This window comes from Brugia malayi (genome assembly GCF_000002995.4).
Source record: "Brugia malayi strain FR3 genome assembly, contig: Bm_v4_Chr3_scaffold_001, whole genome shotgun sequence".
Lineage (NCBI taxonomy): Eukaryota > Metazoa > Nematoda > Chromadorea > Rhabditida > Onchocercidae > Brugia > Brugia malayi.
The window spans coordinates 10,245,627-10,261,925 of NW_025062477.1; the positions used below are offsets into that span (position 1 = coordinate 10,245,627).

General features: G+C 22.0%; 2 protein-coding genes and 1 non-coding gene across 3 annotated transcripts; 1 reads left to right on the forward strand and 2 right to left on the reverse strand.

Annotated features, from left to right (window-relative positions):
- Window positions 1-2,332: 2,332 nt before the first annotated feature.
- Window positions 2,333-8,646, reverse strand: Bm6970 (Uncharacterized protein; the record flags this gene model as incomplete). The annotated part of the gene is made up of 10 exons (XM_043080742.1): window positions 2,333-2,400; window positions 2,592-2,738; window positions 3,133-3,223; window positions 3,801-3,934; window positions 4,576-4,731; window positions 5,100-5,274; window positions 5,965-6,082; window positions 6,662-6,813; window positions 7,121-7,263; window positions 8,538-8,646. The coding sequence occupies 10 exons, from the start codon at window positions 8,644-8,646 to the stop codon at window positions 2,333-2,335; spliced, it is 1,293 nt and encodes a 430-aa protein (XP_042936676.1).
- Window positions 8,647-11,681: 3,035 nt separating this feature from the next.
- Bm15620 lies at window positions 11,682-11,759 on the forward strand. The gene has a single exon (XR_006228002.1). It is a non-coding gene; the product is annotated as a small nucleolar RNA Bm15620 (small nucleolar RNA).
- Window positions 11,760-12,437: 678 nt separating this feature from the next.
- Window positions 12,438-15,216, reverse strand: Bma-vps-20 (FLJ11749-like, putative; the record flags this gene model as incomplete). The annotated part of the gene is made up of 7 exons (XM_043080743.1): window positions 12,438-12,475; window positions 12,962-13,112; window positions 13,221-13,286; window positions 13,653-13,739; window positions 13,945-14,032; window positions 14,362-14,471; window positions 15,148-15,216. The coding sequence occupies 7 exons, from the start codon at window positions 15,214-15,216 to the stop codon at window positions 12,438-12,440; spliced, it is 609 nt and encodes a 202-aa protein (XP_042936677.1).
- Window positions 15,217-16,299: the final 1,083 nt, after the last annotated feature.

Consider the following 16,299-nt stretch of genomic DNA (forward strand, 5'->3'; position numbering starts at 1 on the left):
TAGAAATTGTTGTTTTTATTATTCGAGTAAACTGATAATGAAGCAAATAATTATTTCTTATTTTTGTTCGCTCACTTTATAAACTTTATTCAGGAATACCTACTGAAATGAAACTAGTCATTATTGAATTATCAATTGTATGTTTTAAAAAAGGAAATATGAATTTTTGAAATTTCAACTGAATATCTATTTAAAAATAAGAAAATTTATTTTGATTTTTTTTTTCGAACAAATTTTGAAGTATTTTGAAATTTCGAATTTTTTCAATATATTTTATTTTGATTTTGTAATTATTTATGTTTATATATGTGCCACATATATATATATTTTTTTTAATATAAACTTATCTTTTTTTGCATTCTATGTAATAATATTTTGATATGTTATCAATTGTTTTCTCTGTTTCATTTGCATTTTTTTTTCATCAGTTTTATATCACTACAATTGAATGGAGTGCATTATTATTATTATTATTATTATTATTATTATTATTTCTGCTATTATTATTTATTTCTGAATCACTTATCAAAAAATTTTTGTTCCTCACTTTTTTTTTCCCATTTTTTTCTTTTTTCAACAATATCTTATTTTAAATTATTTTAATTGTAGAATAAGTTTGAATTTTATGCAATACAATTTGATGCATTCAGATGAAAATGAAATTAATTCAAAGAATTGAGACGAAAAAACAAAAACGATCAATTTAAAATTAACGAATTGTAAAATGCTTTTATGTTTTCAAAAGTAAAAAGTACGAATAAATTAAAACTAAATAGTGAATAAATTAGATCGAAATTTATTGTATGCTAAAATTTTCTCCAATATATGATGATTATACTTGACCTATGAGGTCAATGCTTGACCTTTTATTGGTTCATTATATTTTCATTGTATTGCAATACTTTTGTTATCATTACATCACAATCATAGTGATATTGATGTGCTGTAAAGGAATTATTAAAAGTAAAAAGTTCACATTACTAAAAAAAAATATAGCAAAAGGGATATTCTATCAAATTTTAATCATTTTTTTTCACAATTATATTAAAAAATTTTTAAATACAATTATATTTCTAATTTTATTTCATCTGTTTTTTTCGTTCTTTCCTTTCGTTTTTTTCATCATTTCTCATTCTTTACTTATAATATTTTTCTATCATCTATCTATTACAAAATTTTCTTTAAAAAAAAATCTTTTTTTTAATGAATTTAATTTCTTAGCATATAAAAAGGAAAAAAAAAAGAGATTTAAAAAATGCAGTAATAATGGTAAGGAAGATATATGTATTATAAAATCAAATTTATTTCATAAAATTATTATTCTTATGGCAAATAAGATCATTAAGTTTATATATTTAATAGATGGATCAAATTATACTAAAATAATATAAATAAATGATTTTAAAACAAAAAGCTAAGTCGAAATATATATAATTTCTTTTTTTTTTGGATTTCTTTAAAATTTCTGAAAAAAAGTAAAAAAATATTGGAATGAAATTCTGAAAAAAAAAACCGAAATTTGGTTAAATTATTTTAGTATTATTTATTCTTATAGATTTATTTTCATGCATTGTTTATATTTAATGAATTGAAGAAAAAAGAAAATTAAAAAAAAAAAAACAAAGAAAAAAAAAGCACTTATAAATTAATGGAGCATTTCTCAATAAATGCATTTATCGAGAAATGATGAATTTAATGAAATGATATTTTAAAAAATTTCAATAAATCAATCTCTTCTTTCTATTTCATTCCATATTATAACTTAAAATGTTTATTAAACTAAAATTCATTACTTTTAGTTTGAAAACTTTGTAATTTTATTTTTAAAAATATTATAAAATTTTAAATTTATCAAAAATCAAATTGATGTTGAAATCACTAATATTTAATTCCTTTTTTTTTCTGATTAAATTTCTCCATTTTAAATAATTTACTTTAAATAATAATTAATTTACTTTTTTTTTTTTAAATAATAAATATAATTTCTCCATTTTTAAATACTAATTTACTGATTTTATTAATTAACCAATATTTTATAACTTAAAAATTAACTTTGCATTTGAACATTTCAATTTTATATTCCATCAAAATTTAGGCATAAGCAAAAAAAAAAAAAATTTATTTAATTAAATTTTTATATTTATACTTTTAACACTTTCAACAATAATCAATGATAACATTCTCTTCTACTATAAATAATAATAATATATAATAAATAAATGATAATTAATAATAATTGGTTCTTATACTAATTATTAATTCTAAAAAAAAAATTTTTTTTTTTTTGCGCTAATTATGATTTTTTGCTTATGGTAAGAATTTTAGTATTAAATTAAATTAGAGCAGCTTCATATTCTAGACCAAATTGTCTCAGAAAACTGATATCAATCCGGAATAAGCCTGGAAAAAAGAAAAAATAATTATCAAATAAAAAAAAAAAGAAAGAAATTTTATAATATTATAAGATTCTTCTTTTCAGTTAGTAATTATTAACTATAATATAAAATTTTTATGATTGAAATTGGAATTAAATTAAAGAAAAAAAAATAAAGTAAAATCATTAATTAAACAAATTTATTAAAAATGCTAACCATATTCACCCCAATTTCTTCCATATGAATTTACAGCAATCCAATGAAATATTCGATCACTATCATAACCCCATCCAATAATTCTCACAACATGCCAATAAACAATCCGATCCGTAAAACCATTTTCCGGATATGGTGTATAAATTCCTGATATTATGGAAGGAAAAATTCATAAACTATATAATAAATAATATTATTTTCTTTTTTTAATAAGTTTTTTCCTCTCTCTCTGCTCCACTTTACAATTAATAATATCATTATATTTCAATAATTCAAATAAGCCTAAATTAAATAAAATAATAATATCACTGTATTTTATTAAATGAAATAAAACGAAAAAAGAAATGGAAAAACAAAATTAAAAAAAAAAGTAAAAGTAAAATAATTTTAAAATTTCTCAATTTATATTTTAAAAATAAATTTAATTTATTAGCACAAAACTGAAATATGGACTAAAATTTTTATTACACAATAATTATTTTTTTAATAAATAGATGATGATAATTAAAAAAAAAAAAAAAATTGATTGTATACATTTTACCATTTTCATAATGTAAAAATTCTTCAGCAACCGGAAAAGCCATTGTCATTGGTCCAAAAAGATAAAGTTCTTTTTTTAAAATTTCTAATGTCTAAAAATAAACAAAAACTCACATTTATTATTTGTAAATGATTAAATAAGAAAAATTTTATAAAAGAATTATAAATATAAATTTCAAAAATTGCTTAGGTATTTGCAAGAATTATATCAAATTTAAATAGAACTAAAAAAAAAGATGACATATTATTAATAACAATAATAATAATAATAACAATCGTAATAATAATAATATTAATAGTAATAATAATAATAATGTTAATAATAATAACATTAATAATAATAATAATGGTAATAATAATATTAATAATAATAATATTAATAATAATAATAATAATGGTAATAATAATATTAATAATAATAATAAAATAATAATAATGAATTGTGCATTAATTTATATTATATGTGATCAATCTATCAAATTTTCAGATACAATATTAGTGTGATCATTTCAACAAACAAATTGAATGTTTTAAATTATCGATGTAATATATGAAATAAGAAAAGAATATGATAACATTAAATTTAAATCTAATAAAATAAAATACGAAGAAGAAAAGAAAAAAACACAAATTTATGATTATTTATGTTTTTTTTTTTTTTTACTTTACCTCATGAAATGATAATAATTTTTTGGTATTATTAATAAATTTAGTATTGAAATAATCCATTACTGCTGGTACAATAATATAATCATTTGCAGTAACTGATAAGACACGTGGCAACATTGTATATGCTATTGATGCTAGAAGAAAATTTTCAGTTAGCTATATTATGATTAAATTAAAAAAATTTTCTCTTCAAAAAAAAAGAAGGAGTAAATTTTTTTTATTTGAAAATTTCAAGCTATTTGAAATTTTAAAACAATTCAAAAAATTTTAAATGAGAAGAATTAAAATGATAATTGCGAAGTGATAATTCATTTTTAAATTGAAAAAAGAAAAAAAAAATTATCAATCGAATGTGACACCAAAATTGAATTAAAAAATATTGAATTCAATCTTTTTTTCCTCATCTTTTATTTTAATAAATTAAATAAAGTAAGTTTGATAGTAATTTACAGTTTAATTCTATTTTAAATATTTAAAACCCATATTAACCTCCAATAATTAAAACCTATTAACCTATTAAAGTTTCAATTTTGTTAAAAATAAAAGATTAAAATGTTATCAGAGATAAAACATTGATTATTTGAAGCAAAATTCATTGATTAATTTTAAATTGCTTTTTTTATTGACTATATGCTATATTTTATTGATTAATTCTTTTTTTTTTAAAACAATTGTACCTATAAATTTTATTAACTATTAATAAATTATGATTTTTATATGTTATTTATTGAAGAATGACTATATATGATAAAAAAAGATATGATAAAGAAATTACCGTAATGTTTATCATTGAAATAATCATTACGATGATAAATATTTTGACATTTATGATGACATCGTTGCATTTTAGCATTTTTAACAAAATCCATCAATGGACATGGTATGCCACATTTAATGTCATATGGATATGGTTGACATCCATCACGTCCACCTGTATTATATCTTTTGTTAATTTTCATTTATTCCCATATACTATTAGCTTTAATTTTAAATTTAAAAAATAAAAATTTTCAAATATTATTAAGAATATGTTTTTTTTTTTTAAAAATTTAATTAACATTATCATTAGAAGTAATACTAAAATCTATTATTATATATTAAATTTTAATTCGTTCCTTTTTTTTTTTTTCACTTTTTTCAACAAAAAAATTAAAAAAAAAAAACGAGAAGAAAAGAAATTTTTGAAATACTATTTTCATCACTATTTATTGTTATTACTATTATTTATTGTTAATTTATTGAAAATTTTTAATGAAAATAAAAATAGGTTGAAAATTTAAATTTAAATTTAAATTTAACCTGTGACAATTCCTTCATTAACCCAATAAATCATAGCTTTTAATGCATCACCACCAATGCATGTACCACAACCAATACAACAACTAATAATATCATCTGAGCTAAGTATAACTTGCACAGTACCATTCGTTGCTATGCAAATACGATCTGATGCTACACCAGCTACTGCTACAGCCTAAAAATCATTAATTAATTAATTAATTAGCTAATTAACTAATTAATAATAATCAATAATTGAAAAAAATTTTTTTTTTCTTCGCTTTCATTTATTCAAAATTTTTCGTTGATTAATATTTTTTTCATAATTAAATTATGCATTTAAAAAAAAAAAGAAAAAAACTACGCTAAAAGAATATTGCAAATGTTTAAAGAAATATTTTTTATGATAAAATTATATTTTGAAATATGCTAAAATTATATTAAAGCAATTTTCTAATTTTTTATTTTTTCTCATTTTTATTTCCTTTTTTTTTTTTCGTATTTTCTACGAACATTAATGAAATATTTATTTTGATCAGCATTTCTTAATTATTTTTAATTTTTTGATTTTAACTTTTTTTTGTTTTGATCAGATTGATTTTTTTGTTGTTTAATTATGATTATTCTTTTATTTGGCTAATTTTTATTTTCGCCTTTTTTTGTCATGAAGAAAAAAAAAAGAAAAGTAATAAAATGATAACACTTTTTTGCTGAATAATATTTTATGACTAATTAAATTAACAAAATCATCTAAAACAATCAAATTTTAAATTTGAAAATTTGAAAAAAAAATATTTGTTCGATAGTATATCTTTTATAATAATTATTTTTACAAAAATTTTTTTGCAACAATTTTATAATTAATAAATATTAAATAAATACTAACATAACATGATCCACAGCCACCCTGATTTGGTACATTATGTATTGAGGAGCATAGTGGCCATTTTCTTCGTGCATCAAATTCATCCGGAAGTTCCGAAGCCGGAAAATCATTTAATTTCCTGAAAACAAATGGAATAATATTAATTAGATCATCAAATATGTGTAATTACTTTTTATTGGTATATTAATCTAGTATTAATAACAACATATTACTATCACATTTTTTACTAAAGTATGTTTTCTTGGGCAAAAACTTTTGATGCCAAAAGTTACATACAGATCAAAGGTAATAGTAAATCAGTTGCAAATATTATTAACTAATTTTTTTTTTTATATATCGACAAAAATAGGAAGAATATTTTATTTGTTTATTTTAAATATCATTAGCAGGATTATGAGATTCTTTGCGGTATAAAATTTAAAATTTCCAAGATTATTTAACTTCATCATTATCAATGAAAATATTGTATCACTGCTTAACCTTTTGACCCAAATTTTTATAATTATTAGTATAATGATCGGCATACTTTATTGATCATTAGTAGGTATCATACATAAAGTAATAACTTTACCGACCATTAGTAGATATCACACATAAAGTAATAAGTAGTAAAACAAATAATTATGAGCATATGGTTGAATGAAATAAAAATTTTAATTTTCGAAAATTTCTTTTCAAATTTTATTTTTAATTATACCTAATATGTTGCTTCATATGATTAGATTTATGAAATTTATAAATATCATCGATTAGCTTTTTATCAATGATATTGCTTTTGTCATTTAGAGATATTTTATTGAATAAAATATCAGGTTTCTCGGATCGTATTCCAAATGGATTGTATTTAGCCTGTAATTAATTAATAAAATTTATGAAAATTTTCCTTCTTTAAGATATCATTAGCAAATTTTATAATTATGCTATATCATTTTATTAATTTATTAATATTTTTTCCTAGAAATCGGTAATGTGAAATTTTTTTTTTTTGCCGTCATTATTTACATAAATTTTTGAATTGTAATATTTGATCCATTTTTACAATTCATAACAAATTTATTCAATATTATTGTTTTCTAATTTGATTTCTTTATCATTTGACTTTTTTTTTTCTACTCAAAGCTTTTTGTTTAAAAACATTTTATCAATGAAATTTTACCTTCCATTTGAGATTTGGTGATTCGTTTACTGCTTGTACAAGTTTTTCAAAATATGTTTTTATTTCATGAGATTTTTGACAATGATCAAATTCATCTTTTCGTTGATTCTTTTGTAATACTAATAGACATGGTAATAACACTGCTAAAAATATTCTATATGATCAATAAATTTTAGAAAAAAGAATTGCAGAAAATTTAATTCTTATTTAATTCAAATTTTTATCCAAATATTATTACGGACCATTTTTAATATTGTTCCAATTAGTTAACAAACCTTCACATACTTAACTTTCTTGCATTTTGATAATTATTAATTCAATGGTTGTAGAATATTATGAATTTCCTAGTTAATATATCAAAAAACTATTTTTTTTTTTCACATTCATCAAATTAATTTTAATATTAAAGAAATGTTTCATATATTATTTACATAACTAATCGTCCTTTTTCCGTCGTTTTTTTCTTTTTTTGGTCTTACTTTATTACTAAATCACTATAAAAATTAAAGAATAGCTTAATGGAAAGTCATTAATTTAGAAACAAATTTCTCAGTTTTCCTTTAAATTTTTTCCATCACTTCATTATTAAAAGATTATTTAAAATTTTTACTTTTTCATCATTAAAAATGCGTTATTGTTACGTAATTGAAAGTTGGCAATTTTACTAGAATATGCAAAAAAAAGATGACAAATTACTTAATTTCCAACAAACTAATCTATCATTAGATTATAGAGATGATAATTAGATTCTAATTAGATTTCGCTGATGATCAAAAAGTTAATTAAAAATAGAGTAATATGTTATTTGATGAAAATTTTACAGCTATACGAATTATATAATATATTTATGCGGAGGTATACAGTAACATGTGATATAGCACAGTTACTGTAGACAATTACAGTATGGCCATAAAATGTATGTCGTAATATTCATTGCTGTTGTGATATAAATTGTGATACTGTAGTATACAGTATGACTATATGAAATATCACATTATTTAAAATATTTGGAACAATCATGGTATTTATTGCTATTGTAGTCCCCATACCGTAGCATTCAGTAGGGATATGATCGCACCATACTGTGTTGTAGGGCGTGAAGTATGATTATATCGTAGTATTCAACGCTATATGTAGTAACTATTATACTGTACCATATAGTATGATGCAATATAACACAGTATGACGTTATATGTATAAATTAATACAGTATGCAATGCAGTATGGTAATCGAATTATAATAAATACGCAAGATATTCTAAAATTTTTTTACAATTTGAAGCATTTTCACCACCATATGGCTTACTGTAGTATTTAACTTACCAATTTAATATATTTACTTTATTTTTAAATTATTGTTATTTCGTATTGTTCTCAATGTAAACTATTTTTGTAAGATATATTAAGCAATACAAACCAAAACTTATCACGGCAATAATTATAATAAAAATGCGTTTTATACAGTATTTATGAATACTTATAAATGATTGGTGCAATCCAGAAGTAACCGATTCGCACTCTTTCATAGGCAATATCTGTATATGTACACAAACACACACCTGGAAAATTTTCTTGAAATTCAAAAAAAATTTAGGTATTATGTTCAAATAATAGTTAAAAAGTTATATCATGCATTTGCACTAATTGTTACTAATTATGCATGTCAAAATTAATAAATTTCTGCAAGCAAATAAAAAAAAATTAATAAATAAATAAAAATGAAATGTATCGAATTGATTAAAACTTATCAGGGATTCTCTGATACTCCTGTGCTATATAATTCTTGTAAAACAAGCATTTGGCATAAATACTTTTCAAAAAAGATTGACTAATTAGCTATGAACATTTTAAATAGTTGGTAATTATTAATAAAAATGAAATAAAATAAAATTTCTACCGTTTTTAACTTGTTTGAATATGAAATTTTTAAGAAAGATAATAAATAACTTCATGTTTAACCAATTAATTTTAATTAACGTATGGGTTTTTAAAAATTTTCGAAAAAAAGAAAAAAAAGGTTTCCAAAAAAGCAGTATCTATAAAAGTTTAAATTTTTGAACTATTTTTTTTTTTTTTAAGAAGAAGCATTACTAAATGAAAAGTAATCATTCAGATTATTCGAAGAGATAGTGTGATATATTATCATAGTATCAATACAAATACACTCTTATCACTCATTTCAAACAGAAAAAAAAAAACGATTATCAAAAGCAATTTGTGCAGTATTTTATTCACATAATTATATCAGTAATTCAAATCATTTAACAGATAAGAAAAAATTTTATCATCAATTGATTAATAATGTAAAAATAGTCCAAATCATTAGAAGTTTCAGAAAAGAAAAAAAAATTTTTTTTCGATATGAAATAGTGAAAGAGACATTTACAAAACTAAAAAAAATGTAATTAAAAAAAAAGAAATCAATTTTTCTTTTTCGAAATTTTATCACAAGAAAAGGCATAGAAATTGAAAAGAAAAAAATTTATCAATCTTTTTTAACAAAATTAAAAAATTACATTGCCTTAATTTGAAATCAAATTTCATTTCATTAAAATTTTTCTACATCATTAATGACCACTGAAAATAAACTAATAGAAAATGATAAAAAGAAAGAATAAAAAAATAAAGAAATTAAAATTTTTAAATCACAAATTTCTGACAAATGAGCAGCTACACAATGTTGTTTGTTGCAAAATTATCATTGAAAATAACATCTGATATCATTAAGTAATTAAAGAATTGATAGATAATTTATGAAATTGCTATTAATTGTAAACTAGTAATGCTAGTGCAGTATCAGAATCTATTCATTTAGTTTAATTAATTTTAATTTTAATTAATAGCTTTTTTTTTTATCACCACTTTAATTTTTTGTTTCATATTTATCATTGAAGTCGATTAATCTGTCTAATGCTAGTAATAACAGGTAAATCATTAATTTAAGATCAGATGAAGCTACTAATTCTTCAATTTTGCAACTAGATGACACTGCCAGTATCATTATTGTCATACTATCGATATGATAAAATTCCATTTAGGACAAAAAAATAGAAAAAGTGAAAGATAATAGGAAAACATTGTAATTATAATTTCAATTACCTGACAATATTGTAATTACAATTCTAAAATAAAAGAAAAAATTAAAAAAATATAAATAATTTTACATATGAAATAATATTTTCTCATTTATTTTTTTCTTTCTTGTGGCAAAGAATTAATTATCTGTTTAATTATTAAACTTTTTTTTTTTTTTTTCATAAAATATTTTTAATGTTTGAAAACATTATGTTTAAAAAAAAGGAAAAAAAAATACAAATGATTAATAAAAAATTATTATTGTATTAAAAGCATTGCTATATATTAATAAATTTTTCGTTTCTTTTTTTTTTTAAAAGAAATTATAAATAATCAGTTGTTCGTTTATTTTGTATGATAGTAAACTAATCAATCGATAATTATTATTAAAGTATGTATTTGTGTTAAAAGTATGCTAAAATGTGTGTAACAAAAAAGAAAAATTTTTTTTTTTTAAAAATGCTAAAAATTTTCCAATGATCAGTAGTAGAATGGATTTATAAAAATTTCAGTATTTCGTTCAAAAAACAAATAAATCATTTTCTCAAATTACTTCTATTATACATTAAACAAAAACAAAATAAAATAACAACAATGATTATGAAAATAAATTGTTATCGATTCGATTTAAAGTAATGCGATGCTTATCATTTTATATCATCAATCATTTTATATCATAATCTATCATTTTATATTTATTTATATGTAATTGTCATATCAGTTAATTTCATTTTAAATTAGCATAAATATCTGTGCTCATTTAAAATTATATATATATATTCATTTTATAAATATATTGACTAATGATAAAAGTTCTTTTAATCAATGGAATAAAATTAATAATCAAAATTAATCAGCTATGAACTTTCAAAATTGTCATATCAGACACGTAATTAAAATGAAGAGCGAAAAAAAAAGAAAGAACGAAGAAGGAAGGAAAAATTTTTGATAACAATAATGATGATAATGTGATAACGTCCAAATGATGATGATGATGATAATAATAATAGTAATAATAATAATAAATCATGATTAATAATAATAATAAGTAGTAATAATAAATAATGATAATAATAAATAGTAACAATAATAATAATAGCAATAATGATAATGATAATAATAATAATTAACAACAATAATAGTGTTTAAATGGCTATTCAAAGAGCTGCTATCATAAATTAAACTATTCATTCGGTATCTATTTACAAAATAAATTCTTTATCATTATTAAATAATTTAAGCTGTTTCATTCTTTCTTTTTTTTTGATATTTATCATTGTTAAAAATTAATTTTTAGTTTATTATTATCAACAAAATCTTTAGCACATTATAAACAATTATTTAATTTTCAAAAATAAAAAAAAAAGAATTATCCTGAAATTTAAAGGGACACTTTAGGTAATACAAATAGCCAATTCGTTAAGGACGGTTTTATGGAAGTCTTGTGATGAAGGTTCAATTCCGCATCAGTGACAAATTAAAAGGATGCCAATGACGAGAAATCATGCACCACTCATATATAGCCATGCTGAAAAGTTAATACCTCTTAACCATTTCTGAGGCACATTAATGCTTTTCATGAATGCCTCTAAGATGACCTTTCACATTTGAAAAGGTCATTCAATTGTGATTTATGTACAACAAAAGAACAAGAGAAATATTATGAACTCATTGTGAAATAATAAATTGTTGTTTGGTATGATGTAACAGTGTTACTGCGAATATATTTCTAATTTGAAATAAGAAATGAAAGTTTCAATTCAATCTTCTTTGTATATTTGAGTTATCAAAATTAATCAAAGGGAAAGATTAGAAAAGAAAAAAAAAATCGTTTTATTCAGGCAGTTATATTTATACAACTTATCACAGAAGAAATGAACAAAATAGAATCATACAACGAAATTAAATGTTTCCAAAAACGAAATAAACTTGAAAGGCAATATTTCATGAAATAAGAGAAACTATTGCTCAATTACTGATTCTTTTTTGTGCAAAGTTTTGTATTAAATTTCTTCCAAAAAATATTGGAAAATTTTTGTAAAAACCGGAATAACTACAAGGAATTGCTACAAGCAGTTCCTAGTTTATACTTAATCATCTAAACGGTAGCAATAAAGCATGACAAGTAAAAAAAGAACTATCCGGATAAAAAAACGAAAAGAAATGATGTGAAAACTTATCATCACTTTTTAGCCAGCGACAGCACATCTAAATGAATGTTTCAGCTGTTGGAATCCACATCTTACGATGCTTCTAATGCTACTCTTTCACGCCTCTCTTCTAAAATTAATTTTCATTATCACAAAACAAATAATAGAAGATCATTTTAATGATCTGGAAAAAAAAAAACTGTTGAAGTCAACACTGTATAAGCATCATAGTGATGGCAAGGCAATCACTTGCAATTCCTGTATCATTGCATATTAACCTAAATCGCCTTCAATTTTATTATGATATCAGTTACAAATGGTATAATATGTGACAGAATAAAAATTGTCTTAATTGAAGAATAGATTATGTCCATGGATTAAGCAATTTTTGAGAAACTAAGATTTAAAGTAAAATGAAAGCAGAATTTCATTTTACCACTTTTCTAGCTAACTAAACGTAAGAAGCTGGTAAATTTCTTTGATCAATAGGATTTCAAATATAATTTAAGATTTTAAATGTATAACAAGCAGTCAACTGACGGCGTTTCCATATTTTCCATATATTAGAAGTTTCTCTCACTTTATTCATTGTAAACCAATTAATAGAAAGGTTTACCTATTTTGTCAGGTATTTTAGCAAACAACGACTCTGATGGGATTTCTGGAAAATCAAGCTCGCCTTCATTTTCTATTAATTTCGCAAATTCCTTTTCGACTTCTTCCAAATCATCTTCACCGAGCTTACCACTAAGCATGTTTGATATTTCCTGTACGAAGCACTTTTAAACATTTGAATTTTTGAACACATATATTTATAACTTCAATTATAACAGATAAATGAAAACATGAAAATTCTTTGAAAGTATCTCACTTACTTCTTGAAATTCCGCTGCCTCCTTTGTCTCATCCATGATTCGTTCGATATCGTCAACTGAAATCATCTGAAAGAAAAGCATTTGTACAATTTTTTTTTTTTTTTTTTTACAGACTTTATATTTATAACATCAATTATAAATCTGTATGTGCTTAAGGGAGAAAAAATCTAGGTTATTACTGCAAACTAATCAGAAGCAACATAAATTACTGGAAATTTCCAAATTTGTGATTTATAATATTCAAATTTCTAAATATTTCGAAAAAACTCAGTAAATGTACGCCATTCCCAAGCAAAACACAAACAAATTTATAAATCTAGAAGTTTTTTTTCTGCTAATTTGAAAGTTTATAAAAGTTCTAAAGCTAATACTACAATTCAATATAGAAATAATTATCCATAAATTCAAACAACATTTAGACAATTTAATTACCTGATTCATCCGTTTCAAGACTTCATTACCATGCCTCAGTTGTTCCACCACTCTCTGTTCAATGACGACAAATTCCAAATCACTTACCTTTAAGAATGGTTCCTTTTTATGGTATCACTTGGAAAATTAATGCAAACTCACTTGATTCTGAGATATTATTTGTACCTTCTATTTCTCTTACAATAATATTCTTATAACTACAATACTTAATAACCTACAATATTCTTCTATTTCTCTTATCATTATTGACAAACCTTAACAAATATTACCAAAATATTTGAAAAAAAAGTACCATTCTTTCAATTTGATCTAGCTGTTGCAACATTTTTTCAGTCATTGATTCCTGATATCTCTTCCTCTTTAAAATTAATAAGGCACGACTGAAAACCAAACTTGTAATTTTTCAGAAAATTAAGTTAGGATCAATCTATAAATTCATATTACGCTTATATGTTTTCTGATAACACAAAATATAGCTGTAACTAAGCGCGTAATGAAATTGATTTAATTCTTTAGCAGACTATAGGAGAGATATAGTCAAAGTAGTTAAAATATGATCGAGAGAAAAAAATCCATATATCTAATTCAGTTTGTAAATAAAAACATGATAGCAAAGTTAAATGCAATGGAAAAAAAGAGGAATTTTATGTATAACTGGATTAAATTTTTATAATTTATATATAAAATACGGAAAAGATGAAAAGCTTACTCTTTTTTGTTCGCTTTTATCAATTGTTTCGCCAAATCTTTCTCGCGTTCCATTTGTTTCTCATTTCTCCTTATATATTGCTTCATTTTATCTCTTTGATTTTTTAACTGCTACAAATTATCTTTCTGGTTTTAATGAAGAAAAAAAACAAACAAACTTTGCATTTATTTCATGCATGTGTAAATAAGTATTTTAAAGAACCTTAAAACAAGCTGAAATTTTTTTTTTTTTTTTCTTTCACAGATTGAACTATCACTGTTTTGAGAAACAGATAATATCTAACAGAATTGAAACAACAAAGTATTCCAAGCAAATCTTGTCAAATTTCTCTAATTTCACAAAGTTCAGCTAATATCAAAGTTTAAGTTGGTAAATAGTAAGCTGGAAGAACTAAGGCTAAAATAATAGAACTCACTGTAAAATGAATTTCATAAAAAACAAAGACGTTTTTTTTTTTTTCTTTTTTCAAGAATTTTCTTGCAAATACCAAAGTCAGCGAGCTCAGACAGAAATCATGTCCGAAAATAAAGCAATTATTTTTTTAAACATTGAGATTTTCGGAAATTTCTTTTTTTCCGAAACTTTCGGAAAAATTAAAATTCATCTAAGAGATTGAAGTTAATGAATTTTGAAAAACTAAGGAATGGAACTACCAATTTCTGCTTCTAACTCTAATAGAAAAGTACTTACATCGAGTATGAGCCTGATTTGAATAGGTAATCACACACAACTTCCAATTCTTATTTCTAGGCAAATAAAAATCTTAAAGAAAAAAAGGCTATTAACCAAAATGGCTTGGTCCTGTTGTGATACTGGTGTTAGAGCTGGCCGTTGTTTGCCGAATAAATTACCCATAATAACTTTCGATAAGTTCCAATAATCTATTTTATAAAATTTCACATATGTAACCTGAAATAATTGAAATACATAACCAAATATAAACTGATGAAAGAACTCAGACTAAAAGTGCATAAAAATCTTAAAAAAATCCATCATTTGTTTGTCAGATGTCAGATTTTATATTAATCAGAGTAAATCAATTTAAGTTAAGCATTTGTATCAGTATAACGTTTTTCATAGAAGTACCTAATATTACAATTAGAAGTTTAATCAAATTCTATCATCAAAAAAAAAAAAAAAAGTCCTTCTATTTCAATTTGATATACTAAAATCGCATAACTACACATTTTAACATTCAAAATCTCATTCACTAGAAACAGCAATATTAAAAAGGAAATTCTCATCATATACGTTTCTAGCAGTAATTTTATAGATATAATTTAATATGACTCATCACTTTTATCATTTTTTAAAAGTACAAAATAAGTTATTACGACAAATTCTATCCTATTAATGTTACATCTTTAATAATGAAAATCCTCTAATAACCCTAACTTATTTATAAAAATTAAAAAAAAAAAAAAGTTATAAAAAAAAAGAACAATCCACCTTGAGCATTTAAAATGCTGCCGAAGGCACTGTATGCCGAAGTATAATTCGCATAAAATTCGAACTACATAAGTTGAATTATCGTGTTTGCGTGGCTTACGTTTGATTAAAACGTGGATTGTGTGGGCTTAGATTGACTTACTATCAATATTTGAAATGAAGAACTTGTTGTGCAGCATTAATTCCGACTTTTTTATAGTAACGAATATCTTGATATTATAAAATAGGTCAAAATAAATAAGTGTAAGCAATAATAAATGTGCAAAAGAAATCAATGAATGATAGCAATGATGAGATTGTTGAATTTATTAGAGATTATTATCAGTACGGAAATAACAACATTTGCTTTTATTAGCTGTCACATATTCAATTATTATAAGAAATTATTATTCAGTTTCGAGTTTTATAAAAGTAACAAAATCTTTTTTGTGTGATTCTTTTCGACTTTTAATGCATCTTTTTTTTTCATTTTTTCCCTTTTTTTTGAAG